This window comes from Heliangelus exortis, chromosome 1, assembly GCF_036169615.1.
Source record: "Heliangelus exortis chromosome 1, bHelExo1.hap1, whole genome shotgun sequence".
Classification (NCBI taxonomy): domain Eukaryota; kingdom Metazoa; phylum Chordata; class Aves; order Apodiformes; family Trochilidae; genus Heliangelus; species Heliangelus exortis.
This window is the reverse complement of record NC_092422.1, coordinates 2,261,619-2,288,322: the sequence shown is the minus strand read 5'-3', so window position 1 is coordinate 2,288,322 and position 26,704 is coordinate 2,261,619. Positions and strand designations below refer to the sequence as shown.

General features: G+C 46.6%; 1 protein-coding gene across 1 annotated transcript in view; it reads left to right on the top strand.

Moving 5' to 3' along the window:
* Positions 1 to 8,455, top strand: part of MAP6 (microtubule associated protein 6) — a 55,890-nt gene extending 47,435 nt beyond the window's left edge. The window contains exon 4 of the mRNA XM_071765263.1: positions 8,167 to 8,455. Within this exon, the coding sequence (XP_071621364.1) occupies positions 8,167 to 8,236 (70 nt within the window). The 3' untranslated portion in view covers positions 8,237 to 8,455. The remainder of the gene's footprint in view (positions 1 to 8,166) is intronic.
* Positions 8,456 to 26,704: the final 18,249 nt, after the last annotated feature.

Here is a 26,704-nt window from a genome sequence, read left to right as displayed (position 1 = left end):
ACAAGGAGGGGAGAAAAAATATTGGCATGATGAATTTAAAGAGTCAAGCCTGCTTCTCTTAGGGATGTGGTTGAGTGGGGTCTTGGTTCATGGTTGGACTTGATGATCTTAAAAATCTTTTCCAGCCCAAATGGTTGATTCTGTGATCCTCAGAGCATCTCTGAGTGTAGCTTTGCAGCAGTTGTCACTTTGCACAAGGTCTGAGCAGCCCCATGGGGGGTGGATGAAATGTTTCCAGTTTTAATCAGTTGCTTTCAAATCCATCTTGGGCTGAGGGCTCCAGCACAGGCTCCTGGAGACTTGGGTGGGTGAGGAGGTTCCTGCCTGCTGGTCTCCATCACTCCCTGCATCAGACAGGGCTTTAAGTGCCTTGGGCACAGGACTGAGATTTACTGATTTTGCCACCTAAAAGTCTCTGAGCTTCCTTTGAAAACCTCAGTTATCATTATTACATTCCTGACTTGTAAAGGAGGGTCAAAGGATGACTTTGGAGATTTCATCAACAAGGGCAACCTTTTGTGTTGCAATATCCTTTGGATTTAGGTTTTATTTAGGGTTTACTCGGAATTGTGCCAGGAGAGAAAGGGACTTTTCAGCAAGCTTTGTCATAGCTGGTACCTCCCAGCATGCAAGGAGTAACCACCATTCCCAGCAGCAACATCAAGGAAAGAAGAGGAAGCTCTAGAGGAAGAAAATATTCCCTGATACTCACAGGATGCCATGGCTGAGCACTGAGAACATTTATCTTCTGCACAGCTGGAAAATATTGTGATGGCCACACGTGGGCTCCTGCTCTCCCTGTTTCCAGCAGTGTCATGGTAAGTTTGATCCAACTGGGGCTTTGACAGCCCAATTCCATTTGCCTTGATTCCCATGAGCTTTCCAGGTTGGGAGCAATTCTGCTAATGCCACTGGGTCTGCTCACCAGCTCAGAGGGCTGTGTTGAGGGGGACCGCAGCTCTGAGTACTTCAGGACCAGTGGTTTTATTGTCAACTATGGATACCTTGAAATCACTCTTCATTTCTGTTGCAGGATGCCTTGGGAACAGCTCCCTGATCATCATCATCTGGAGGAGATGTGAGCCCAAGGGTAAAAGAAAAACCAGCTGATGGATTGAAGGCATCTTCGTGCTTTCCAGAACCCCAGCTTTCCCTTCAGGGAATCTTCTCCATGGAAACCAACAGCAAGGACCAGCTGCCAGAAAAATGATGGATGAGGAGTTGTGGCAGATCTTGGCAATAAGTTCCATCCCTGGAGCAACCTGATCCAGTTGGAGGTGTCCCTGCCCATGGCAGGGGGGTTGGAAGGAGATGATCTTCAAGGTCCCTTCCAACCCTGAAAATTCTATGATTGAGATGTGAGAGCACCATTCCTTCAGTGTCTGCAGTTCAGCAGTGGGAGAGATGGAAAAGGGGAGGGATTTCTGAAACCCCCTCCTTGTCATCTGCCCACCTCCCAGCCCCACCTAGCTTGAGACATGCAGCTCTCTCAACCCCCCTGAGCAAAGCTGGGTTCTTCCCAAATCTTGGAGACCCAGAGCCCACCCAGAGCCCTCCCTGACTCAGAAAGCTCTGGAGAGCTGGGTCATGGGAGAGGCTGAGGAGCATCTTGCATGGCTTGTGGTGATGGGTTTCTCAGCACATGGTGGCCCTGGCAAATGGCTCTGTCCTCATCATTAAAGAGCACCCAGGAGCACTTGGTGGTGCCAGAACCCAAACATCAAGATAGGGAAATCCTGAGGATGGTCCCTGCTCATTGTCCTGACTTGCTTTTTGGCTTTGCTCAGGATTCATTGGTTAATTGAGGACCAGTTCAGCTGAGGCCACCTTGTTTGGAGCCAAGGGACATGAGCCAGCAAGGCACCTTTAATTTAATGACACAAGTTGCACTTTGGGGTCACAGGACAGTGGATGTCCTTGCCCCTGCTGTCCCTATTGGTCCCTCCCCACTCCCCAAGTGTCATCATTTCTCTGTCCCTGTTGGTTCCTTCCCATGCAAGCCCTGAATGCCCTCACCCCATCATCAGACCCCATCTGCCCATCGTGTTCCTTCCAGATCATTTCCATTCCACCTTCCCTGCCCCTTCTTCCATGTCTGCTCCCCAGCTGCTTCCCCAACCCTTTGCTTTCTCCCACCTCTCCTGCACATCCTCCAGGACATCCTGCTCCACTAGGGAGCTTCTCCTTTCCATCCTCCCCAAGTTACTGTCTCGTGTCCTGTCTCTTTTGGACTGTAAGCCTTTCTCTTTGCCTGTACCATGTGATAACACTCATTTCTTGGAATAAACAATACCTCACCTACTGCTGTCCTTTTTCTCTCTCCTTTCTTGGTGTGGCTTCAGTAGATGTGTCTTCAAGTGCTCTCTGTGTCTGTCCCTATGGTTCAGCTCTCTCCGTGGTCTTTTGGGTTGACTGTGCTCGTGTGTTTGTTCCCCTGGTAGTTTTCTTTTTTTTTTTTTTTTTGCAGCCCCAAAAATCAAGTTGTGTTGTCTTTGTAGGAATCTGACATGGCCAGAGCTGCATAACCTTCTGTCCTCTGCAGTTCTGGTGCATCTGATGGTGATGAGGTTGGCTTTTCTCCAGCTTTATGCAGAGATCTAGGCTGGCAGGTGGCTCAAGAAATGCAGCAGGTGAGGAGGATGAAGGAGAAATCTTGTAGCCCAGAGCAGAAGCAGCTGCTGGGAAAGGATCTACATTTCCCAGTGTGTTACAGAGAAGAGAAGACAAAAGTGTGGCAGTGGAAACCCAAACAGATGAACCTCCCAGGGGAAGGAGGAGAAGCTGGCCATGCTTCAGAGATGGATGCCCAGGAGGCTTTTTGGGGTTCAGAAGGTGCCCTGAACATCTGCTTCCTCCATCCCAGGCCCTGGACCCTTCAACCTGTGCATACAACGATTCTGATGAAATCCCAGTTGGCTTCTTGCTGCCTCCTTGTCCTAATTTCCTACCTGAACTCAAAAGTTTGGTCTGTGCTGGCTGGACCTATCAGTTCACATGAAGATGCTGCTTCTTCCCAGGTACTCCATACACAGAAGGAAAGGTGCAGGAGCAGCTCAGTTTCCCAACCTTTGCTGTGACCTTCACAGGTCTCAGGTGTGACACCTGAGTGAGTTTCTGAGCTTCTAGGATGGTTTCATGGGCTCCAAAGCAATTAGCTCTGAAGACCTGATTCAAGGCCAAGCTGAAGCTGGTTGGTGGACATGGAAGGGTCAAGCAGTGCTTGGACCCCAGGGCTTCCTTCAGTGCCTGTTCCTGTCCTTGGATCTTCAAGAGCAGACAGAAGAGATGAGATGGACATGGTCTAGTGGAAGGTTTCCCTGCCCATGGCAGGGGGGTTGGAACTGGATGATCTTTAAGGTCACTTCCAACCCAAACCATTTTCTGATGGCCTGATGGAAATGTGTGTGGAGCTCCAGCCCTTCTCTGTGAGGAGCCCTGAGGTTTCATCTAGGGCAAGAAAGCCCTGCAGGAGCTGGGTTGTGCTTGACAGATCCAGGGTCTGGGGATTTTGCTGCAGATATTGGGAAGAGTCAGTGGGAAAGAGGATCCCACTGTAGGTAATGCCCTGTGTCCTCTACTCTGTGCCACCACGACCTGCTCCCACCTGCTTTCACAGTGCTCTCTCCTCAACTCCAAGACTGAAAAAACTCTAGAATAACCAAAAACGTCAGTTTTTGGTTATCCTAAATCCCTAAATCAGATGCACAGATTTAGGGATTAGATAGTATTTAGGACAAGATTCCTGCATGCCACTGAGGTCCCTAGATGACCTTGGAGGTGCACTGAAAGTCTTCAAACATCTAAATTTCTACTAGCAGAGCACTGTAAGAATTCGAGGATCTGCTGCTTCCCAGGTGGGCAGTTATTTAAATTCTGTAGTGCTGAGCTCCTTGCTGATCACCTGGTACCTATAGGAGGTCAGATTTTACAGCCAGATATTTCCTTCTCCTTCTCCTTCTCCTTCTCCTTCTCCTTCTCCTTCTCCTTCTCCTTCTCCTTCTCCTTCTCCTTCTCCTTCTCCTTCTCCTTCTCCTTCTCCTTCTCCTTCTCCTTCTCCTTCTCCTCCTCCTTCTCCTCCTCCTTCTCCTCCTCCTCCTCCTCCTCCTCCTCCTCCTCCTCCTTCTCCTCCTCCTCCTTCTTTTCTCTTCTCTTCTCTTCTCTTCTCTTCTCTTCTCTTCTCTTCTCTTCTCTTCTCTTCTCTTCTCTTCTCTTCTCTTCTCTTCTCTTCTCTTCTCTTCTCTTCTCTTCTCTTCTCTTCTCTTCTCTTCTCTTCTCTTTTCTCTTCTCTTCTCTTCTCTTCTCTTCTCTTCTCTTTTCACTTCTCTTCACTTCTCTTCTCTTCTCTTCTCTTCTCTTCTCTTCTCTTCTCTTCTCTTCTCTTCTCTTCTCTTCTCTTCTCTTCTCTTCTCTTCTCTTCTCTTCTCTTCTCTTCTCTTCTCTTCTCTTCTCTTTCTCTTCTCTTCTCTTCTCTTCTCCTTCTCCTTCTCCTCCTTCTCCTCCTTCTCCTCCTTCTCCTCCTTCTCCTCCTCCTTCTCCTTCTCCTTCTCGTTCTCCTCCAGGGCCCACCCAGTCTTTACAAGGGATAAAACCTTCTCTGTTTGCTTAGATACAGACCCAGGCTAAAATTCTGCTGTAGCCTGAATATTTGATGGTGTTGCCTTTTCCAAGGGGTGTAACCAGGACCAGTTGTTAAGTCCAAGGAAAAGGGCAATTTTCAGGACAAAGACAACTTGTGGTTTTGTTGCTGTCATCACAGGCAACAAACTTCAATCCACTAAAGGCCACAAAGCCTTCAGAAGAAAGAAGTGACTTGCCATGTCCCATAACTTAATTGTTATTGCTGTTTGCCCAGGAATCAATGAGTTTGGATCTTCTGAGGAACATGAAGCTGCCAATGTCCTCCTCACCTGAATTTTCTGGGAAAGAAAGGACAGATTTCTCATGATTCTGTTTTTAAAACTGGCCCTTTGGCACCAAATTTCTGTGCACCTGGGGATATTTTGCTGTCTCTGAGCCACCAGGAGGGGATTTCTGCTGCTTCTCAAAGGCACTTTTTCATTTTTCCAGGTGTTGGATCTGTCTATACAGACCCATAACACCTCCCAAATTGGTAAAGTGCTTTGAATGAAGAGAATTTTACAGAAAAAGAGAAATGTCATCAGCTCTTTTTGATATGAGGCCACTGAAGCATCAAGACCTGAGTCCATGGTGTTCATCCTTTCTTGGGTCCCAGGCACCAGGTGCTGTTTCTGGGAAATGGATGGAGCCCTTCTGACTTTTCTGCAGCTCAGCTGTAACCCAATTAATGTTCTGTCACCTCCAGTCAATCTCTCTTTCATTTCTCACCTTCTCATGTCACTTTTTTAACCTCTTTTACCCCCAGGGGTTTCACCAGGCAATGGTTTGCCACCAGCATCCTTCACGAGAGATCTCCCAAGCTCTTTCTCTGCTTGACCAAGACAAAGATCATTTGGAAATGTTGCTGTTTCTGTGTTAGGTCTCATTGCAGGATCAGTCTTGCCTTTCAACCCTCTGATTTGCACCCACCCAGCTCACTCTTCCCAAGGCTGGGACCCAGGGCTGGACCTCTCCATGGATCCTTGCAGAGATCAGAGATCAGGGCTGTTCTAGTGGAATGCTCTCCAATGCTGGGTTGTCCCTGGATACCTGGGGTAAAGAATGTAATTACCTTCCTCTCACCCTTTAAAACAGGATTGAGCTTTAGTGGGAAAGAAAATGACACAATTATCTGGAAGAGGTTGCCCAAGGAAGCTGTGGCTGCCCCATTCCTGGCAGTGTCTCAGCCCAGGCTGGATGGGGCTTGGAGAATTCTGGAATTCTTCAGGGGAAGTGGTGGATTGTCCCACTTTGGAAAGTTTTAAGTCTCAACAGGATGCTGAGACATCTCATATCATAGAATCTGCCAGCTTGGAAGGGACCCATCAGGAGCATCAAATCCAGGATTACTCCGTGTGCCTGAGAGCATCATCCAGATGGATGCCCTGGAACTCGGGCAGGTTTGGTGCTGTGTCCACTTCCCTGGGGAGCTTGTTCCACTGCTCTAAACAATAATATCAGAAGGGTTGGACCAGGTGATCCTTGAGGTCCCTTCCAACCTGACATTCTGTGCTTCTGTGATTTTAATGCTGTGATTTCGATGCCTACGAAGAGGGGGTGGGGATGGGACACAAACTCTTTCTCTTCCAGAGGAATGGATTCACACACTCCTGATAAAAGAGACAAAAGATAAAAGATAAAAAAAAGATAAAAGATAAAATAGAGTGAATTAAAATCAGAAAGCACCCACTAGACAAATATACATCAGTTTTTTGACTGCCTCAACAGAAGTGTCCCACCAAGGCTGCTGAGAGGGGTGAATTCCCTTGGTGGCTCCAGCAGGGATTAAAGGAAGTGCTGACAGAGGGTGATTCCAAACAGTTTATGTTCCTCCAGGAGGAAAATTGACTTCCAAACTCTGTTCTGAAAAGCAGGGCAATAGCAAGAGCAGGGCTGGCCACCAGAACCAGGGAAGAGGTGACCCAACTACCACCTGGAGCATCACCTACTCGCTGGCACAGGAAAACCTGAGCTGAGCTGTGGTAGTTACTACATCTTCCCTTATTAGACCAGATGTAAAGGGCTGATCAGAGCAAGTAGTTTCACATCTGGAGCAGCTCCTTCCAGCCTTCAACCATGCCCATCCTTGTGTGTAAATGCCTTTGGGAATGTTCTCCACTGGCAAGGATGTGCTGGCATCTCCCACCTTCTCCAGAGATCAGGCAGCATCCCCTGTCCCAGCAGATGTCTGTGCATCACCAGGATGGGCCTGGTCTGACCTGAGAGTGGGGCATCCATCCAAAGAGGAGCTGCCCTGGATTTTCCCTTCATTTCTTGATTTCTGGTGCTGGCCTCACCTCATTCCCACAAGAACTTGTAGGTTGGACTCAGCACTTTTCCTATATTGAGGACACAGGGGAGAGGCCATGCTGAGCCCTGCCAACAGCTCCTGGTAGCAAATGTAAGCACAGAGGGCAGGAGAAAGGTGAGTATTTGAGCAAGAGTTGCCCTACCAAGGCTCTCCAAATGGTCCTGCCCCATTTTCTCTCACACAGGGATGGTTGGATCCATGTGTCCAAGTTGGGCTGGTTTCATGGGCCAAGGAGATGAGCATCAGCATCTTTCTCCTGGCCATGGTGTCACCCTACACAAAGCCAACATCAGGCTGGGGGAAAAAGGGGAGATCTCCAAAGTCCTTTAATGCAACCACTGTGCAAAGCTGCCCATTGAAACCCCAACCAAGCTTCCTCTGCCTCTCCATCTGCTTCCTGCAGCCTCACAGCTCCCTCCCTCCCCATCCATCACACCTCTCTCCTCACCCCTGGACATCCTTCTTCTCTTTCTCTCTCCTAATGAAGATTGATTCCCTCATTCCCTACAGGTCTTCCCTTCCCCATCTCTCCCTCTGCTCTTCAACAAGACCTGACCTTCCCTCCAGCACCCGTCCAGAGCTCCTGGCAACCTCAACCCTAACTCCCAGGCTTTGTTCTCTTATGCTCCCATCCAAGACAACCCCAGGTACAGAGCTGGCCCCAAAGCTGATCCTAAAACATCCAACACCTTGGTGCCACCATCATCTGGTGTCTCCTGGGGGCTTGGAGGAGAAGGGGTGCTCTCAGATGGGGGTTAGCATGTCTTAGCTGGCCTTGCTTTCCTGGGGGTTGTTCTAGCAGGGCCCCAGGTGCTTTCTGAGCACCCCACGAGCTTGGTTCCCCAGCCTTGTAGGGCTTTCAGCACCCACCTTGAGGGAAACTGCTTCTTTGTGAGACAACTTTACAGAGAGGTGCTTGTTTGCTGCAGGTTATAATCAATTGGCAAGCATTTTTTTTTTTTTTTTATAGCTGATGGGTGGGCCTGATCCTGGTCCCAGTGGAACCAGAGGCTGGTCAAAAAGTCAAGAGCTCCAGCTCTCCTAATCTGCTGGATATCCATGGGTTTGTTTGGAACCAGGACCAGGCTCCACCAGCCATCCTGAGGACATCCCAAATGTGTGTGGGGGCTGCTTGGGGTGAATCTTGGGTCAAGTTTCAACTCCTGGGTGGCATTTTTGGTCGTGCACCAAGTGATGGCTTGGACAGCTTTGCAATGATGCTCTTTCTCTCCTTCCAGGAGCCCTGAAAAAATCACTGGTGCTACAGACCAAGAACCAAGGACCTTAGTGCAGGACCAACACGTGTGAAGCTGAGCACTTTCTTCTGAGCAGAGGTTGGAGTAAACCTGTAGTCTGCATGAAATGTGTAATGTCTGGCTGGCATACAATAAATCTGATGATCAGAGCTGAATGTGACACTTTCTCTTGTCTCTCAAGCCCTGAGAAGTTGCTGTCACCCAGATCTGTGGACTGGAGTTAGCATGTCTGTGCCTTGATTTCTATTCAGTAAAGTCAGAGAAAGAAAAATGGGTCCAATTCTCCCTTTATTTCCAGCTGTGAAACTGCACTGGTTTCTGTGGTTTCTTTGGTTTCCACGAGCAAGACAAAGATAAGTTTCACATCTCCATTGGCATCATGAGGACCCCCCCTGGGGTGCTGGGTCCAGTTCTGGGGTCCCCAACACCAGAAGGAGATGGAGGTGTTGGAGTGAGTCCAGAGGAGGCTCCAAAGATGCTCAGAGGGTTGGAGCAGCTCTGGAGCCAGGGGGAGAGAGTTGGGGTGTTCAGCCTGGAGAAGAAAAGGATCCAGGGAGGCCTTAGAGCATCTTCCAGTGCCTGAAGGGGCTCCAGGAAAGCTGGGGAGGGATTTAAAATAAGGGCACGGGCTGACAGGACAAGGGGGGAATGACACAGGCCCTGCCTCAGTTTCCCCATCAGGAAAATGATGGTCCTGACACTCCCATGTGCTGGAAAGCAAATAATGGTTGCAGGGAGCCAGGTGAATTAAAAATATTTCTAATAGCTGATGTTTATCACAAAAGAAAGCAAGTCAACACCACTTCACCACCATCTTAAAAAGCATTTCTCTTTTCTTTTTTCATCTTCAGTACCTGAAGAGAACCTACAAAGAACCAAGGGAAGGACTTTTCACAAGGGTGTGTAGTGATAGGATGAGGGGTGATGGTTTTAAACTGGAAGATGAGAGATTTAGATGAGATTTTTTGGGAGGAATTCTTTCCTGTGAGGGTGCTGAGCCTCTGTCCCAGGTTGCCCAAGGAAGCTGTGGCTGCCCCATCCCTGGCAGTGTCTCAGCCCAGGTTGGATGGGGCTTGGAGCAACCTGGGCTGTGGGAGGGGTCCCTGCTCATGCAGGGGTTGGAACTGGAGGAACTTGAAGGTCCCTTCCAACCCAAAACATTCGGTTTCTGTGCTCTTCCAAAAATGTTTCACAAAAAAATTTTATAAACTGGAAATATTATAGGGGAAATGTTGCTGGTTCTTGGGATTTGGAAGTACAAGTGCTGGCATCAAACAGGACTCTTCCTTTCAAAATCAATGTGTAAAGCAGCTACTTTAGGGTAGCTACTTTAGGGCAGGGTTTTACCCTACTTTAGGGTTGGACTTGATGATCTCAGAGGTCCTTCCCAACCCGGATGATTCTATGATTCTATGATTCTAAACTTCATCAAAGAGGTGGGCAGGGTCCATGGAATATGGCAGCTCCAGTGCCCCCCAAAAGCAGAGGTTCTACTTCAGAGGGAAACCACCTTAATTTGGAGAAGTCATTTAAGCATTTCCAAGTGAAAAGGCAAGTCAGAGGGGAGTTTATACATCAGGAACATTATACATTATAGTTTATACATTAGGAACAAATTCTTGACTGTGAAGGTGGTGAGACACTGACCCAGGATTCCCAGAGTAGCTGTGGCTGTTCCATTGCTGGAAGGGCCAGGTTGGATGGGGCTTGGAGCAATGATTCTATGGATTTAAGTCAGTGAGATATCTCCTTCTCATCCTATATTTGTATTCCTATACATCCCCTGTTCTGTGTAGGGGTAAATCCAGTAATTCCAGCCAGGGCTGAACCAGCTTCATAATGAGTGAATGATTTAGGAGATCCCAATCTCCTCCACTTGCAGATACCCTTGGTTACTACTGCTAAAATATTTATATTGTATTTATATTTATATTGGTTACTACTGCTACACAATATTGATATTGTTCCCCTGCCATGGCATCCTGTGATGGCCAAAATCCCTGTCCAGAGACAGGAAATACCATGGGGATCCACCCAAAGGACCCTGAAGGCAAAGCAGGAACTTAAAATTGCCTCCAGCTCCGGATGGTCACGTTGTGGTGAGTTCTTTTTTGGAGAAATTCAAAAGAATCCCTCTTGTTAATGGGCTGAGATGCAGAGGAACATTTGAAGTGACAACATTTGAAGAAACCAGGAAGAAAAGAGAAAAAATCCAACCACTGAACCATTGCAAAGCACCTCTGAGAAGAAGTGAGTAGTAAGTAACTAATGAAATATTCAATAAAAAGGGGAGCAGATTACAGAGCTGTGAATAATGCCTCTGCCTCGCTCAGCAGCTGAAGGGTCCTTGTTCCACAGGATGAAGTAATTAATTTTCGTTGGGTATAATTACCACATTTGCATAATTATTAGAGAGGAGCCCAAACCAAAGCTCCAGAGCCAGACGTCGGTGGCCTCCAGGAGGTTTTGCTCCAGATCCCTCCAGCTCCTGATGTCCCAGGGATGCAGGAGCTGGCAGGCATCTGGATGTTGCTCTCTGATGTCCTGCACACATCCTGGAATCAGATGCACCCGAGGCAAAAAGGCAGCAGAGATCCTGTCTGCCAAGTATCTTTTTAATATGCAATTATTTGGAGGAACCCAGACATCTATGGGTTGAAAACATGAGGAAAAAAAAAAAAAAAAAAAAAAAGCTTTTTCTCCCATCAGTGTCTGAGCTTCAGGGAGATGGTGGGGACAAAAATCAGTCTTAACATTCATCAAAATACAGACATTTTTTTCCTCCTCCTGAACCAGCTCAGGACAAGGGGAGAGCAGGAACAAGTTTTCTATTCCCTGCTTTTATTTCACTCCTGGAAGCTGCAGGGAAATGTGTCCCAGTCCCAGGAAGGTGACATTTCCCAGTGGTAGGGTTTGGAAAGCTGGAGCCAATTTAAACACTGACCCAAATCAAGAGAGAAAATGTCAGCTTTAGAAAATATTTATGCAACCACATATTGTTCCACCAGACTGAGTAGGATATTTCAGACTCACAAAAAAAAAAAAAAAACCAAAAACCAACCAATCAACCAACCAAAACCACCAAAACCCAAACCAATAAACAAACAAACAAAAAAAAACCCAACAAAACCATACAACAAAAAAAAAAAACCACACCAAAACAACCCAAAACTACCATAAAACCTATTTAATTTCAAATTTCATATAGAAATACAGTGTTCTGATTTTGCTCAGCATCTCCCCTCCCCAGTTTTCCTTTTGCCACAAGCTGGAATATTTACTGTTTATTAATTAAAAACTAAATCCTGGCAGATTCTGTTCTTGATTTCTAATATTTCCATCCCTTTTCTCCTGGTGTCAGCTGCTATCACACCTCTGCTTCCTTCCAGTTCTTTCTATTCAGCTCACTGAGGTTCCTCCTATTTCACAAAATAATCAAGTTCCCAACTTTCATATTAACCAAATGCACATTACATTTCATTTTCCACCCTGCTTCTCTTTTTTTAAACTGCAAATTATTCATGGCTGGGAGTTTCCCTCATTTTCTTGCCTGTCTTTAGACTGATCCTGAGGTATTACTGTAATAGATGTGATTAAAAGGAATTATCCTCCCACCAGTAAGATTAATTCAGTGCAGGGGAATTTTGCAAGACTCTTTTTATCTGTAGTGCACTTGGTACATCCTTAAAACCTTGGATGTGATTTGTATCAAATGTGCAAATTTGGAGAAGGAAATCCCCCAAGCAAGCAAAACCAAAGGAGGAGCAACACACAGGACCAGAAATTAGAGAAAGGGATGAAAAAGATTATTTCGAGATCAGAAATTAAATGAATGGGGGGAGATGGAGGCAGAAAGCAAAGTTTTCTATTCCCTGCTCCAGGAGAATTTATTTCTGAGAAATACAACTGGTCCAGGGAGGATGTATCTCTTAAAGAAGAGGAGTGCAGTGCTGCAAAGGAAGAGGAAAATATTCAGAAGGATGTTTCAGACTGGATTTCCCCCATTGGAGGTCCTAGGTTTCATAGATGTGAGGATTTTCTCTGATTTTCAGGGAAAAGCACACCCAGGGCTGAGGAGATGTAAGGCTGGTAGAGGTGCTTTGCCCACCAGCAGCACTGGCAGCATGAACATTGGGTCATCCTAAAACATTTCCTACCTGCTGAGCTATTTCCCTTTAATAAGGCAACAAATGTCCAAGAGGGAATAGTTTTGAACTGGAAGAACAGAGATTTAGATTGGATATGAGGAAGAAATTCTTTCCTATTAAGGTGGGGAGACCATGGAACAGGTTGTCCAGAGAAGTTGTGGCTGCCCCATCCCTGGAAGTGTTGAAGATGAGGTTGGGATGGGGCTTGGAGCATCCTGAGCTGTGGGAGGGGTCCCTGCCCATGCAGGGGGTTGGAACTGGATGGTCTTGAAGGTCCCTTCCATCCCAAATCATTCCATGATGATTTGATAATGACTGAAGGAGCTTAGTGGCAAGATAGAGCTCTCAGGAAGGTCCATCAAGGATCAGGACAGAACTGAGAGGAGATTCAACTTGGATTTGCAGCCAACGGCATCCATGGTGTAAAGGGGCCAAAAACCTGCTGGGATTGCATCTGTTACATTTGCCCTTCTGATCCTTGGGCCACCTCCTCAGAAGGGAGTAAAATCCCCAAGCTGGATGAACTCCTTGCTGAGTCAAGCCACTACCAGAGGTGGCTACATATTTCTAGCTACCATATATCTGGGTAGCTGTGATCAGCAAGTGACACACAGCTGATCTATCATAGAATCATAGAATCCTAGAATTGGCTGGGTTGGAAGGAAGCTCAGAGCTCCTCAAGTCCAACCCTTGATCCACTCCCCCCGTGGTTCCCAGCCCATGGCACTCAGTGCCACATCCAGGCTCTTTTGAAAGAGCTCCAGGGATGGAGAATCCACCCCTTCCCTGGGCAGCCCATTCCAATGCCTGATCCCCCTCTCCATCAAGAAATTCTTTCGAATGTCCAACCTAAACCTCCCCTGGCACAACTTGAGACCATGGCCTCTTGTCTTGCTGAGAGTTGCCTGGGAAAAGAGCCCAACCCCCCCCTGGCTCCAACCTCCTTTCAGGGACTTGGAGAGAGTGATGAGGTCTCCCCTGAGCCTCCTCTTCTCCAGCCTCAACACCCCCAGCTCCCTCAGCCCTTCCTCACAGCATTTCTGCTGGATCCCTTCACCAGCCCAGTTGCCTCCTTTGGACCTGCTCCAGCACCTCAAGCTCCTTCCTGAGCTCAGGGGCCCAGAACTGGACACAGGACTCAAGCTCTGGCCTCCCCAGAGCTGAGCACAGGGGCAGAATCCCTTCCCTGGACCTGCTGGCCACGCTGTTCCTCAGCCAGCCCAGGATGCCATTGGCCTTCTTGGCCACCTGGGCACACTGCTGCCTCCTCTTCAGCTTCCTGGCAATCCCAGCTCCCTTTCTGCCACTCTCTGCCCAGCCTGGAGCTCCCCATGGGCTTCTTGTGTTGAACCTCATCCCCTTGGGATCAGCCCAACTCTCCAGTCTCTCCAGGTCCCTCTGCAGAGCCCTCCTGCCTTCCAGCTGATCCACACTCCCCCCAGCTTGGGGTCACCTGTGAATTTGCTGCTGATGGACTCAATCCCCTCATCTAAATCCTCACTAAAGATATTAAACAGCACTGGGCCCAACACTGATCCCTGGGGGACACCACGGCCGCCATTTTGATGCAGCCCCGTTCAGCACCACTCTCTGGGCCCGGCCCTCCAGCCAGTTCCTAACCCAGCACAGATGCTCCTGTCCAACCTGTGGCCTGACAGCTTTTTCAGGAGAATGTTGTGGGAGATGGTGCCAAAGGCCTTGCTGAAGTCCAGGTGGAGCACATCCACAGCCTTCCCCTCATCCCCAGGCAGGTCACCTGATCATAAAAGGAGATCAGGTTGGAGATCATGATGCTTCATGTGACCACAGGCAAAGACATCTCTTTTTCATTCCTTTTTTTTTGATGATCCAGACCCCAAACAATAGAATTTTCACAGCTATTTCATCTTTCTCCTTCCCCTGAAATTTGTGGCTTCTTCTTGCAGCAAAATGCCATCCAGGGATGGTACCTTCTGGCCCATCTCCATTCCATTACTGCAACATGGAAAAGCTATTTCAGGGTGGTTATTTCATTATGCACCATTGATGGGGGATAAATTATTCACGCAGGTTCATAAAAAATGAAAGGGATTTTACACAGAGAAGAAGTCCTGACAGTAACCTAGATATGTCACAAAACCAAACAGAAAACCTGCCCCTTGCCAGAGCAAAGAAGGGTAAACTATGAAAGATGTATGAAGGTAGGGGGAGAAATGAAGTGACTGGAATGACAAAATGGGAAATAAACACATCAAAGTAAAGGAAACAAAAGAGGAATTACAGTGGGGGAAAGGAGGAGTGAACAGAGGTTAAATAATTCAGGGCAGGGTTTTAAAGACCTTTGAGGAAACAAGGGAGCAGAAGTCATCTAGGAATCACTGGGGGAAGGGAAAAAAAAACCCCACAACTAACCCAACATGCTACTCACAGTATTAAAAAGAGCTCTTGGGGTTTTTGTGCCACTTGGACAGACCTTCAAGGAAGGAGAATTCCTCCAGGTTCTGCCCTAGTAAAAGCTGGGGGTTTCCTGCAGTGGGTGGGAATTTCTCCAACAAGACATCTGCCTTAGGAGGAGCTTGAATAGAAAATGGAACCAAAAATGGAACCTTAGTTTGGAGATTTTTATTTTTTAACCAAAAAACAAAAAAAGGGAAACAGCTTTTCCCATAAAGTGGTGATATTTGATGTTGAATTCATAGTTTCAGCTCATGGATAGATACAGAAGTGCCTTGGGTTCTGTCCCCCAGCAAGGACATCCTGTTCCACTAACACTTTTTTCTTTTCTGACCTTCCCAGTGGCAGGAGAAGCTTCAAACTCTGCAAACACCACAAACCCCAAGATCCAAAGCATCCTTCCTATGAAGCTGTAGGCACAGATCTCAGAATGCCAAAACTTCTCCATTTCTCACCTTCCCTGAACTGCATGGGTCCAAAATGGGTCAGAAGATGTAAAGGAGGCTGATGATCTTCACCATGGCATAAAATGATGGTAATGAGGAAGCTGCTGTCATCCTGGTGAGGCTGGGAGCAAGGCTGGTGTTGTCTTTAATGGGAATAGGGGCAGGGATTGAGAGGACACATCCTGAACATCTCAATTGCTGCACCAAAAAAGTGTTGAGGCTGTTGGGGAATTAAGCCCAGGATGGGTTAATTCAGGAGTCAGATCCACACATGGAGCATCTTCATAGGCAAAACCAGTCAAAGGTACAACCAAAATCCTCTTAATTATCAGATGACATGAGAGGAAAGTGTGTGGGCCAACTTTTGGTGGAAAACAGCTCTGTTCCATCGCTTTGAGTCTTGGCTTTGGAGGAGTGGGGATGATTTAACACAGAAGAGGTTCTGGGGGTGTCAGGCCCAGGGTCCAAAGAGTGTAACTTGTAACAAAAGCAAAATTCCAGATCCCACTGATCCTGCCCAATGGAGCTTTGGATCCAGGCTTAGCAGCTGAAGCCCATCCCTCAGGGAAACCTCATTCAAAGAAGTACCAAATCCCCAAGTATTTAAACATTTTATCTCAAGCACGCAGAGTTCACAAGTTATTAAAAGTAATTAAATTAAAGCTGATACTGGCTTCTTTTTTCTGTGTTTCCATCCTTTATTCTCCAGTCATCTCTTCAAGCTTTTCTCTGTAATCCCATTTATTTAAACCAATGGAAGCAGGGGTTTTTACTGAGCCAACTGTGTCGAGCAGCTGCAAAAATAAATGTTCCTTTAAAAATAATCACCTAAATTGCCTTAGGAGAAAACCAGAAAGGAACAGTTTTACATGGAAGCAAACATGAAAGGCACAACTCTTTTGCCTGGTTCCTCAGTCCTTGTGTGGATACATAAATCCTTACCAGAAGTCATTAAAGAAAACAGCTCAAGAAAAGATAATTGATTTTTCTCTGTGTAATTCGTTTCTGATTAACAGTTCCTTGTTTATGTTTCCTGCCAAAAAAAAAAAAATATATATATATATATATTTATGAAACTGCTCAATCTCCACAGCCAGAAGAGCACATTTTGAAAAAATTGAGTTATTTTTGCATTAAGCATGAATGACTTGCACAGGCCCCTGATGGCAGCCACTGATGTTAGCATCAAAACAGAAGAAAAACTCACTTCTCCATTCATTTCTAGCATAAATAAAATACACCAACTGCTCAACCTGGGAAACCAAACCCAAAATAGTAATAAACCAGAAAGATTTTTGAAATGAGGCAGGCAGATAAATGCAAACAAAGTTCATGACCAGGTGTGTAGGGTGGAAGGAGGTTCTCCCAAAATCCAGCTAAATTGTAAATATAATATATTATACAATTATACATTATAATATTGTACAATATTATATTGTAAATATAATCCTAGGAGATGGGCAGGACATGGAATTGTCTTTTCTGGGCCAAAGGCATGTGAATAGAACTAAAGAATAGAACTAAAATCTCCATTTGTCTTCATGTGCTAATCCAAAACCTTTTAGGGTCATATAGGCTCCTAAATAAGTTTTGAAAATGCTCCTCAGAGGATTTTTTATTGAACCATAGAATTTTCAGGGTTGGAAGGGACCTTTATGATCACCCAGGTCCAACCCCCCTGCCATGGGCAGGGACACCTCCCACCAGTTGCTCAGAGCCCTGTCCAACTTTTCCTTCAAAACTTCCAGGGATGGGGCTTCAACCACCTTTCTGGGCAACCTGTGTTTAAATAATTTTTTTTCCCAAGCACCCTCTACCCCTCATTTCCCCCCTTACATGTGGGGTTTTACTCTCCATCCCCCATCCACAGGGAGATGCAACCTGGGGATGAGCTCATCACTAAAGGCTGTGCTGCCTTCAAATTTTTCTTCTAAAAAAAAATCCCTCTGTTGAACTTCACTTGGAATTATTGTGACTGGGGACATCCTGAAAGGATGAGTGGTCCAACCATCCCCTAGAAAGATCTGGAAAAAGAGACAGACAGCCCAGCAGGCCCAGGCACTGGTCCAGGCAGTGACCAAGGAGACAGGCAGCAGAAGGAGAGTGCAGAAGGCTTGAAATTGCAAGGAAGAATTTATCCAAGCAGATGAGCCCTCACCATCTGAGATGTTCACTTGGATGAATCACATGGCAGAGGACTGAGCCAGGGATGACCATCTCAAATATTTAAATTTATATTTATATGTTTGATGGCTGGAGAGTTGAATCTCCAGTGCTGGCATCCTGTGCCCCAGAAAAAAAAATATGTAAAAGTCTGGTAATAGTTTAATTGAAGCTTGCATTGCATCAAGGACTGCACAAAAAAATAAAGATAAAATAAAATGAAATAACTGTTGAAAAAGCTTTGCTATCATAGCAAAGTGTTTTTCAAATTTATTCCCTCTAAATTTGATGGAATTTAACACACCAATCCTAGGACTGCAGCTGTTAGCACAATATTGGAACTTCTGCCCTGATGCTGTAGAAAAATAAAATCTTTTTTTCTTTTTTGCTTATTTGGAAGTAGAAAATCAAAGCAGAAAGGATTTAATCATTTTCATTTAATCATTTTCCCAAGTTATTGTAGTGCTACATCTCTGAATCTCAGTCCAGCTCTAGACTTATCTCAAGAAACACTTCTTGATCTCCTGCTCCTGCCAAGCTCCAATGTATTCAGAATTATTTTGGTGATATTTTCATTTGTCTTCAATTGCATAAAGGGGAAGGGTGTGCTGGGTTTCCCAGGGAAAAGCAGAAGGAAAAGGTAAAACTGAAGCTGTGCTGCAAAGCATCACTTAGAGATTTAGGAAGAACTTGGTGCTCCGTGTCTATCCACCCTCTCCACGGTGCCCACCACTTTTCCCAAGGCATTTTTTGGGTCAAAACCTTAGAAGACAACCTCCAAAAATACCTGTATTGATAGGAAAACATGTGCTTTAGCTTTAATTAAGCTGAGTTTTTTTTTTGTTTTAAAAGACTTCATGTAAAGGCTTCAGGATGAAAGCCATTTCTCCTCATGGAAGTCTGTTCTTGAAATGTTCCTTATAGACAGTTTCCCCCCCCCAAAATTCCCTTCTGAAATAGCAGAAAATCAATCATTAAGGGAGAGATAATACACAAAAGGGCAACACCTTCTCCTCCAGCTTAAAAAAAATCCAATTCTTCACTGCTGGATTTTTAAACTGCTTACAATTTCTCATACCTTGTATTTAAAAACAAAAGAAAAACAAGGTGCTACATTTCCAGTGGGGAAAAAACAACCATCCCATCTCTTATTTACATGCACCTAAATTTCCTTATCCTCAGCATAGCTGGATGGGGTTTGGATTGAAATGGTGAGGGAAGAAAATCCTTGTCCATACTCTTCCAGATTTCAGCAGGGCTCTGCTCATCTACTTGCCCCAACCCTCTGTGTTTTTTGTTTTTTTTTTCCATATTCTGACTCAGTTTTTGGCTTTCTTAATGTGTGTTTTGTCTGCACAGCCCCAAGCCATCCAGATTCCTCCATCTGCCTCATCAGATTTTTCGTGTGCTGGTTGTCTTTGTGTGATTTATTATAGAATTTTATGATATAATAAATATAATATAATACAATACAATATAAAATATATAATATAATATATAGTAATAATTATATTAGTAATATAATTAGTAATATAGTAATAATTATATTATTATATATTATTATTATATAACAAATATATTATTTATATTCATCTCCAGATAATTGAGGACAATGCTAAACAACATTAAGCCTTGTAGCTTGATTTCTGCTCAAAATATTTCAAACCAGCTGCTATCTGCTGATTGGTACCTGCTGATTTCTTGCCCCATTGATGAAAATCTTTTGCTGATGACATAAAAATATTTGGTCATGATCACACAGGGGACAGACAGCATCCAACATCCATTTTTAAGGATTTGACCATCTCTGCTTAGTGGCAACTCCAACCCATTGCTGGGATCTTTCTGTCCCCATTGCAGCCCTTCCTTGCCATGATTTTCCCACTCATCCTGTATTTTTCCTTGCATCCTTCTGCTTCTCTTATTAATTTTCTCCCCATCTTCAAAAATATGCATAAAAGAAGGCATTTCCTTCCCTCTTTCCTTTTTGCCATTGATTTTTAGTGTTTTTACACTGAATGGGGAATGTTTGGGCTCTGAGCAACCCTTTGTTAGAAACCAAAATATTTTTGATATTGGCTCTTCCTGAAAAGCTCCTGGGAAGGATCCAAATCTTCTCAGGCTGAATTTTCTCTCTTGGTTCCTCTCCTCTGCCTTTTTCCTCCGTGCATCTCGAGCAATTCATTGCTAAGCTGTGAGGAAAACGAAAAAAAAAAGGCAAATTTTGGGGAAACAAGAGGAGGGATGTGGTGTTATTAACGTGCTGCAAAACCCCCACCTTGATAACCCTGAGCTCTTCAGTCCCAAGATGTGCTTTGGATTTCATCTTAGTGCTAAATGTGAAGCAAGCCAAGAGCTCATCTGTGAAGCTGGGACTTTTCTTGGAAGAGCTGAGTGACACCTGAGCTCTTTTCTGTAGGCACAGGGACACTTCTGGAGCAGCCAAATGCAGGCTGATCCCTTTGGAAAAAAAACCTTCCTGCCACATTTAATCAGGAGAAGCAAGAACAGGAGGAGGGGACACCAGCTGGTGATGTCTCCAGTGCTTTCAAGGAGCTTTGTGAAAAGTACACTTGGAAATCCACCTTTGCCTCAAGAATTTGAAGCAGAAAATGGCCCTCCTCGTGCCACAAATGATGTTTCCCTTTAAAAATGTGGAATTTTTATAATAATGTTCTGAATCACAGGGAATATTCCCTTGCAGCCTCTCCCTGCCTCTGCTGCTCTATGGAGAATTTTCCCCGTGAGGAATTTTTTCTCCATGGGGAATTTTTTCAGCAAATATTCGTTCTGCAGATGGGGTGGGTGGCAGACAGAGAGGAGGGGAAGACTGGAAAAAAATTTAAAAAAAAATTGAGAAGGACATGCAGGTACTGGTGGATAAAAGCTGGAGAGGAGCTGTCCTTGTGCACTTGCAGCCCAGAAAGCCAGTTGTGTCCTGACCAGCAGATTGAGGCTGAGGGAGGGGATTCTCCCCCCATGCTCTGGTCAGAACCTCCCTGCAGTGCTGGGTCCAGTTCTGGGGTCCCCAACACCAAAAAGGAGGTGGAGCTGTGAGAGCAGGTCCAGAGGAGGCAATGAGGATGCTCAGAGGGCTGGAGCAGCTCTGGAGCCAGGGGGAGAGAGTTGGGGGTGTCCAGTCTGGAGAAGAGAAGGATCCAGGGAGACCTTGGAGCAGCTTCCAGTGCCTGAAGGGGCTCCAGGAAAGCTGGGGAGGGACTTTGGCCAAGGGAATGGAGGGATGGGATGAGGAGGAATGGCTTTAAACTGGAAGGGGGGACATCAAGATGACATTTTAGGAAGAAATTCTTGAATTTGAGGGTGCTGAGCCCCTGTCCCAGGTTGCCCAAGGAAGCTGTGGCTGCCCCATCCCTGGCAGTGTCTCAGCCCAGGTTGGATGGGGCTTGGAGCAACCTGGGCTGTGGGAGGGGTCCCTGCCCATGCAGGGGTTGGAACTGGAGGAGCTGGAAGGTCCCTTCCAACCCAAACAATTTCATTATTCTAATAATTAACCAATTAACAGCTGCTCTCTATTAATCCCCCCCTGATAAAGAACGGAGAGAGAATAAGGGAGAGAGACTGATGGGTTGGGAACTGAACTACACAGCTCGAAGGAAACAGGAATGAGAAATAGGAAAAATTACTAAATCTATACAAATAGACAGGAAAATGGATCCCAGGTTCCTCCCCCCTTTCCCCCAATAACTCTCACATCACCACCCAGGCTGCAGGGCAGCCCTGGGAAAATCCAGGCTGGAATCCTGGAGTCAGCAGCAGTTGGGAGCTGGAGGCAGGAACACACAGATTCAGGCTGGGATGGATCAGGAGCACAGGCAGAGGAAGGGATGGGATCCTCCCAGGATGCCCAAGCAAAGAGGGAGAGGGGAAGAAGGGGAAGCAGGAAGGGGTTTGAGCCTGGGGATCCCTCCAATTTATCCTGAGGATGAGGTGGATGGGATGGAATCCTCTCTTTGCTCAATTTTGGTCATTTATCTTGTCTACTCCTCCCCAAAGGAGGGTTCCAGGTGGGACCTCTTGACTCCTTTTCTCCTTCTGGAGGGCAAAATGTTGCTCAGAGCTGAGCAGTGTCCCTGGTTCTGCACCCCAGGCTCCAGCTGGAACTGTAACCATGGAGTGGGATCAGTCCCAGCAGCAGCCACTGCCTGAGAAACTTGCTGTTCATTTCAGCAGTGCAGCTGCTTACAAGAGACTCAGCTGAAAGCAAAAGTAGAAGACAAAAAATCACCTTTATCCTGCCCCAAACCAGGACACCAGGTCTCTAAGTGGCACCTCCACTCAATAGACAGGAATGAGCCACCGACTGTGCAATTATTGATTAAAATTAAAGAGTGGAGCAAGCACATGAAGCCACCCAACTTGGCTGTGGGGCAGAAGGAGCTGCTCAACCTTGGGGCTATTGCTGCTGGAGCCAGCCAGGCTCTGGCTTTTCTGGTTGGGATGAATGGAGGTGAAGTTTTTCCTGATTCACAGCAGGCAGATGATTTACTGCAGAAAAATGCTTGGCTCTTAACTATTTCCTCCCCTTTGCTTCCCCAAAAAAGTTCCTCTGCTTTTCCCATGATGGGTGAAGGGCTGGAAGGTTGGGCTGTGCCTGGTGTCCTCCAGAAGTGTTTTTGAAGGACAGTTTAAGCCTACCCAGGGATGTCCCTTTTGCACCATGAGCTGCAGGCTCATCAGAAGTTGTCCTTGGTCCAGGAGGTCAAGGTGGTTTCTGACTGGGAAAAAGCCACAAAAAGTGCAGTGGAATGAGACAGGACAAGGGGGGCTTGAAAATGGTACCCACAGCCTTCTGTGGCCATGGTTAGGCCAGGCTGGGGGGGTCACAACAACTCACAGCAACTCAGGAAAGGGATAGATCCCTGCACCTAAATTCTCGTATTTTCTACCCAAATTAGAGTTCAAAGAAAATCCCATAAATCATCTCCAAAGCCAAAGCACCTTTACAGGTGTGTGTGCCCAGGACTGAACAGCCTTAGAACCTTTAGGATTTGCACTGATGGCTGCAACCAGTTCCTGGTTCAGGTTACTGAGTCCAGCAGAAAATTGAACTTCTCTTTCCCCTCGATTTTTTCCTCAGTGAAAAATTTTGATGGGTTTCATCTCCATGAAATAAGCATTTTTTTTTCTCCCTTTTGGAGAGCTGTTGCTTGTTATTCAAAGCCATTAAATATCCTCTAAAATCAAAGTACTTACAAAATTAAAAAGCAGCTATTAGATATTCCAGTCTCTTCATTTACAAGATTGATCAACCTCCAGTACAGGCATCTTCCACTCATCCTTTCAGGACAAAATCTGGAGCTTGACTTCCCAAATGGATCCATTCCTCCCTCTGCCTCTACTTTGCCTGGGACTGGGATGCAGACACATTTGCAAACCTCTCTGCTTAAACTGAATGATTTGGTGATGGTTGAAAGCTGGGGAGAGGGGTTGGTGAAGTAGTGGTGGCCGTGCACGAGCTGAAGGACAAATCTAAGGCTCCTTTATCCCCTCACCTCTCCCAACAGTTCAGGTGACCCTGGAAAACATCTGAACTCCATCAAGGAGGTGTTTGACTTCCACAGACCCCCCCACTGCCATCTGCCAGCCCTGGTGGCCTTCTCTTTCCAGCTCACTGGACCATGATATTTTAAGTCTGGCAGAGCAGCTCTTGTCTTTCAGAGCTCAGTGATGGAAAGGAGACAAAAGATTTAGGTGGGTTGGGAGGGAGTAAAAGAACCCAAGGAGCTGCAGAAAACTGAGGTGGAGTTTACTCTGGGCTTATCAATCATCCACCCATCCCTCCATCCCTCCATCCATCCCTCCCTCCATCCATCCTTCCCTCCATCCATCCATCCTTCCCTCCATCCATCCATCCTTCCCTCCATCCATCCATCCTTCCCTCCATCCATCCATCCATCCATCCATCCATCACTCCCTCACTCCATCCATCCATCCATCCATCCATCCATCCATCCATCCATCCCTCCATCCCTCCATCCATCCCACCATCCCTCCATCCATCCCTCCATCCATCCCTCCATCCCTCCATCCATCCCTCCATCCATCCCTCCATCCATCCATCCATCCATCCATCCATCCATCCATCCATCACTCCCTCACTCCATCCATCCATCCATCCATCCATCCATCCATCCATCCATCCATCCATCCCTCCCTCCCTCCCTCCCTCCATTCCTCCATCCCACACCTCTCACGTTCTCATATCCAGGACCTGAAGTACCACCCAGGAAACCTCCCCCACCTTGTGATTCAAGGGACATCTCTCACCTGTGCCACTTTGAGATGGTGTTGGGACAGCTTCCTGCCTGCTAGGTTTTGAAGGAGGATGTTCAGGTGCCTCCTGAGATGGATTTTCCACCAACCTGAGCTCCAGGACATTGTTCCCTGCAGCAAAGTTGTCTCTGTGATCCCATGGCTTGGAGAACTTGAATTAAACTGCAGACCTGAAACACAGGTGTGGGCTGGAGGAAGGCACAGAGGCAAGAAACAAGAAGTTAGTTCACTCCCACGTGAAATTTTTGTGGTAGATTTAAAGGTCCCTTCCTTCCCAAACCCTGGGCAACCTCTTCCAGCATCTCACCACCCTCACAGGAAAGAATTCCTTCCAAAAATCGCATCTAAATCTCCCCTCTTCCAGTTTAAAACCATCCCATCACTACACACCCTCTGAAAAGTCCTTCCCTAGGTTCCTTGTAGGCTCTCTGCAGGTACTGAAGTTGAAAAAAAAAAGAATCATAGAATCATAGAATGGGCTGGGTTGGAAGGGAGCTCAGAGCTCCTCAAGTCCAACCCTTGATCCACTCCCCCCGTGGTTCCCAGCCCATGGCACTCAGTGCCACATCCAGGCTCTTTTGAAATAGCTCCAGGGATGGAGAATCCACCCCTTCCCTGGGCAGCCCATTCCAATGCCTGATCCCCCTCTCCATCAAGAAATTCTTTCTAATGTCCAACCTAAACCTCCCCTGGCACAACTTGAGACCATGGCCTCTTGTCTTGCTGAGAGTTGCCTGGGAAAAGAGCCCAACCCCCCCCTGGCTCCAACCTCCTTTCAGGGACTTGGAGAGAGTGATGAGGTCTCCCCTGAGCCTCCTCTTCTCCAGCCTCAACACCCCCAGCTCCCTCAGCCCTTCCTCACAGCATTTCTGCTGGATCCCTTCACCAGCCCAGTTGCCTCCTTTGGACCTGCTCCAGCACCTCAAGCTCCTTCCTGAGCTCAGGGGCCCAGAACTGGACACAGGACTCAAGCTGTGGCCTCCCCAGAGCTGAGCACAGGATGAGAGATGTTTTCTAAGATGGTGGTGAAGTGGGGTTGACTTGCTTTCTTTTGTGTTAAACATCAGCTATTAGAAATATTTTTAATTCACCTGGCTCCCTGCGACCCTTATCTGCTTCCCAGCACGTGGCTGTGCTGTTAATGAGTGCCAGGACCATCATTTTCCTGATGGGGAAACTGAGGCAGGGTCTGTGACATTCCCCAGCCCATGGGGGAAGGTTTATTGCTGGGATCCAAACTCCTTTTGGCTGATTCCTGGGCTGATGCAGGGAAATTGGACTTTGCAGATGCAGCCTCCCTGACCACCTTTGCCCTCTGGAAATGGCTTTTGTGGAGGTTAATTAATATGGAAAACCAATCAGAAAAACTAGGAAAAGGGGTAATGATCCATGTGGCAAATGAGCATGGGCAGTGAACCCCGGGCTGAGAGGCCAAGCAGAAACACAGCACATTTTGGGCCATTTTAATCAAGGATTAGGCTATAGATGTCGACCAAAATTTATGGATGGAGAAACCAAGAAGGTTTTTTCAGGAAGAGTCATGGAGGAAGAAATTTCCAAAAGCTGGAAACTGGAGTCAGAGGGGCTCAAAAAGCTGCAGTTTTACCCTGCAGGAGCCAGTGGGGAAACTGAAGGGCTGGATTACCCAATGTTATTCAAAAATTAAAAGCTTCCAAACCCTGCCACATCCTTGAGGTATTTTTTGAGGGACGTTGAGTGCAGAGAAGAGCAGCTTTTCCCATCAGGAAAATGATGGTCCTGACACTCATTAACAGCACAGCCACGTGCTGGGAAGTAAATAATGGTTGCAGGGAGCAAGGTGAATTCAAAATATTTCTAATAGCTGATGTTTAACACAAAAGAAAGCAAGTCAACCCCACTTCACCACCTTAAAAAACATTTTTTTTTTTTTCATGTTCTGTACCTAAAGAGAACCTACAAGGAACCTAGGGAAGGACTTTTCACAAGGGTGTGTAGTGATGGGATGAGGGGTGATGGTTTTGAACTGGAAGAGGGGAGATTTAGGTGAGATTTTTGGAAGAAATTTTTTCCTGTGAGGGTGCTGAGCCCCTGTCCCAGGGTGCCCAAGGAAGCTGTGGCTGCCCCATCCCTGGCAGTGTCTCAGCCCAGGTTGGATGGGGCTTGGAGCAACCTGGGCTGTGGGAGGGGTCCCTGCACATCCAGGGGTTGGAACTGGAGGAGCTGGAAGGTCCCTTCCAACCCAAACCAGTCTGGGATTCTAGAATTTGGTGTATTGTACCACATCAGCAGCAAACTGTGCTTGAGTGTTGCTTACTATTTAATTAAAACAGATTGTAATTAACTTCATGAGCTCCAGGAAAGCTGGGGAGGGACTTTGGACAAGGGCCTGGAGGGATGGGATGAGGGGGAATGGCTTTAAACTGGAAGAGGGGACATTGAGACGACATTTGAGGAAGAAATTCTTGAATTTGAGGAATTGCTGAGCCCCTGTCCCAGGGTGCCCAAGGAAGCTGTGGCTGCCCCATCCCTGGCAGTGTCTCAGCCCAGGTTGAATGGGGCTTGGAGCAACCTGGGCTGTGGGAGGGGTCCCTGCCCATGCAGGGGGTTGGAACTGAATCTTGAAGGTCCCTTCCAACCCAAACCACCCTATGAAACGAGAATGAGCATGGGTTTTGGTGGAAAGCTTTTCAAATGAAGACACTGAGGGTGTTCATCACAAACTGTCACAGATTTGCTTGGACCTTGCCAGCTTTGATGAGGAAGAAGGGGTACTTTGTACTCCAGGGGCTGCTAATGAGGACCCTCAGCCAATGCAGAGGCAACCAGTACAATTTAACTGGGAATTTTTCAGTCTGTGACTCCTCTGGTTCTTTTGGGAAAGTCACCCTACTCTCTGCCTCAGTTTCCCCATATGCAAAATGGGACTTCTCCCTCCCAGCTTTCCCACCCAGAGACAGAGCTCCTGTGCAGATATTCAGGATTATTCCTGTGGGGTGAACTTGCAGTAATAGAATTCTAAGAGAGTGCTAAAATCCTGACATCCAAACCCACTGC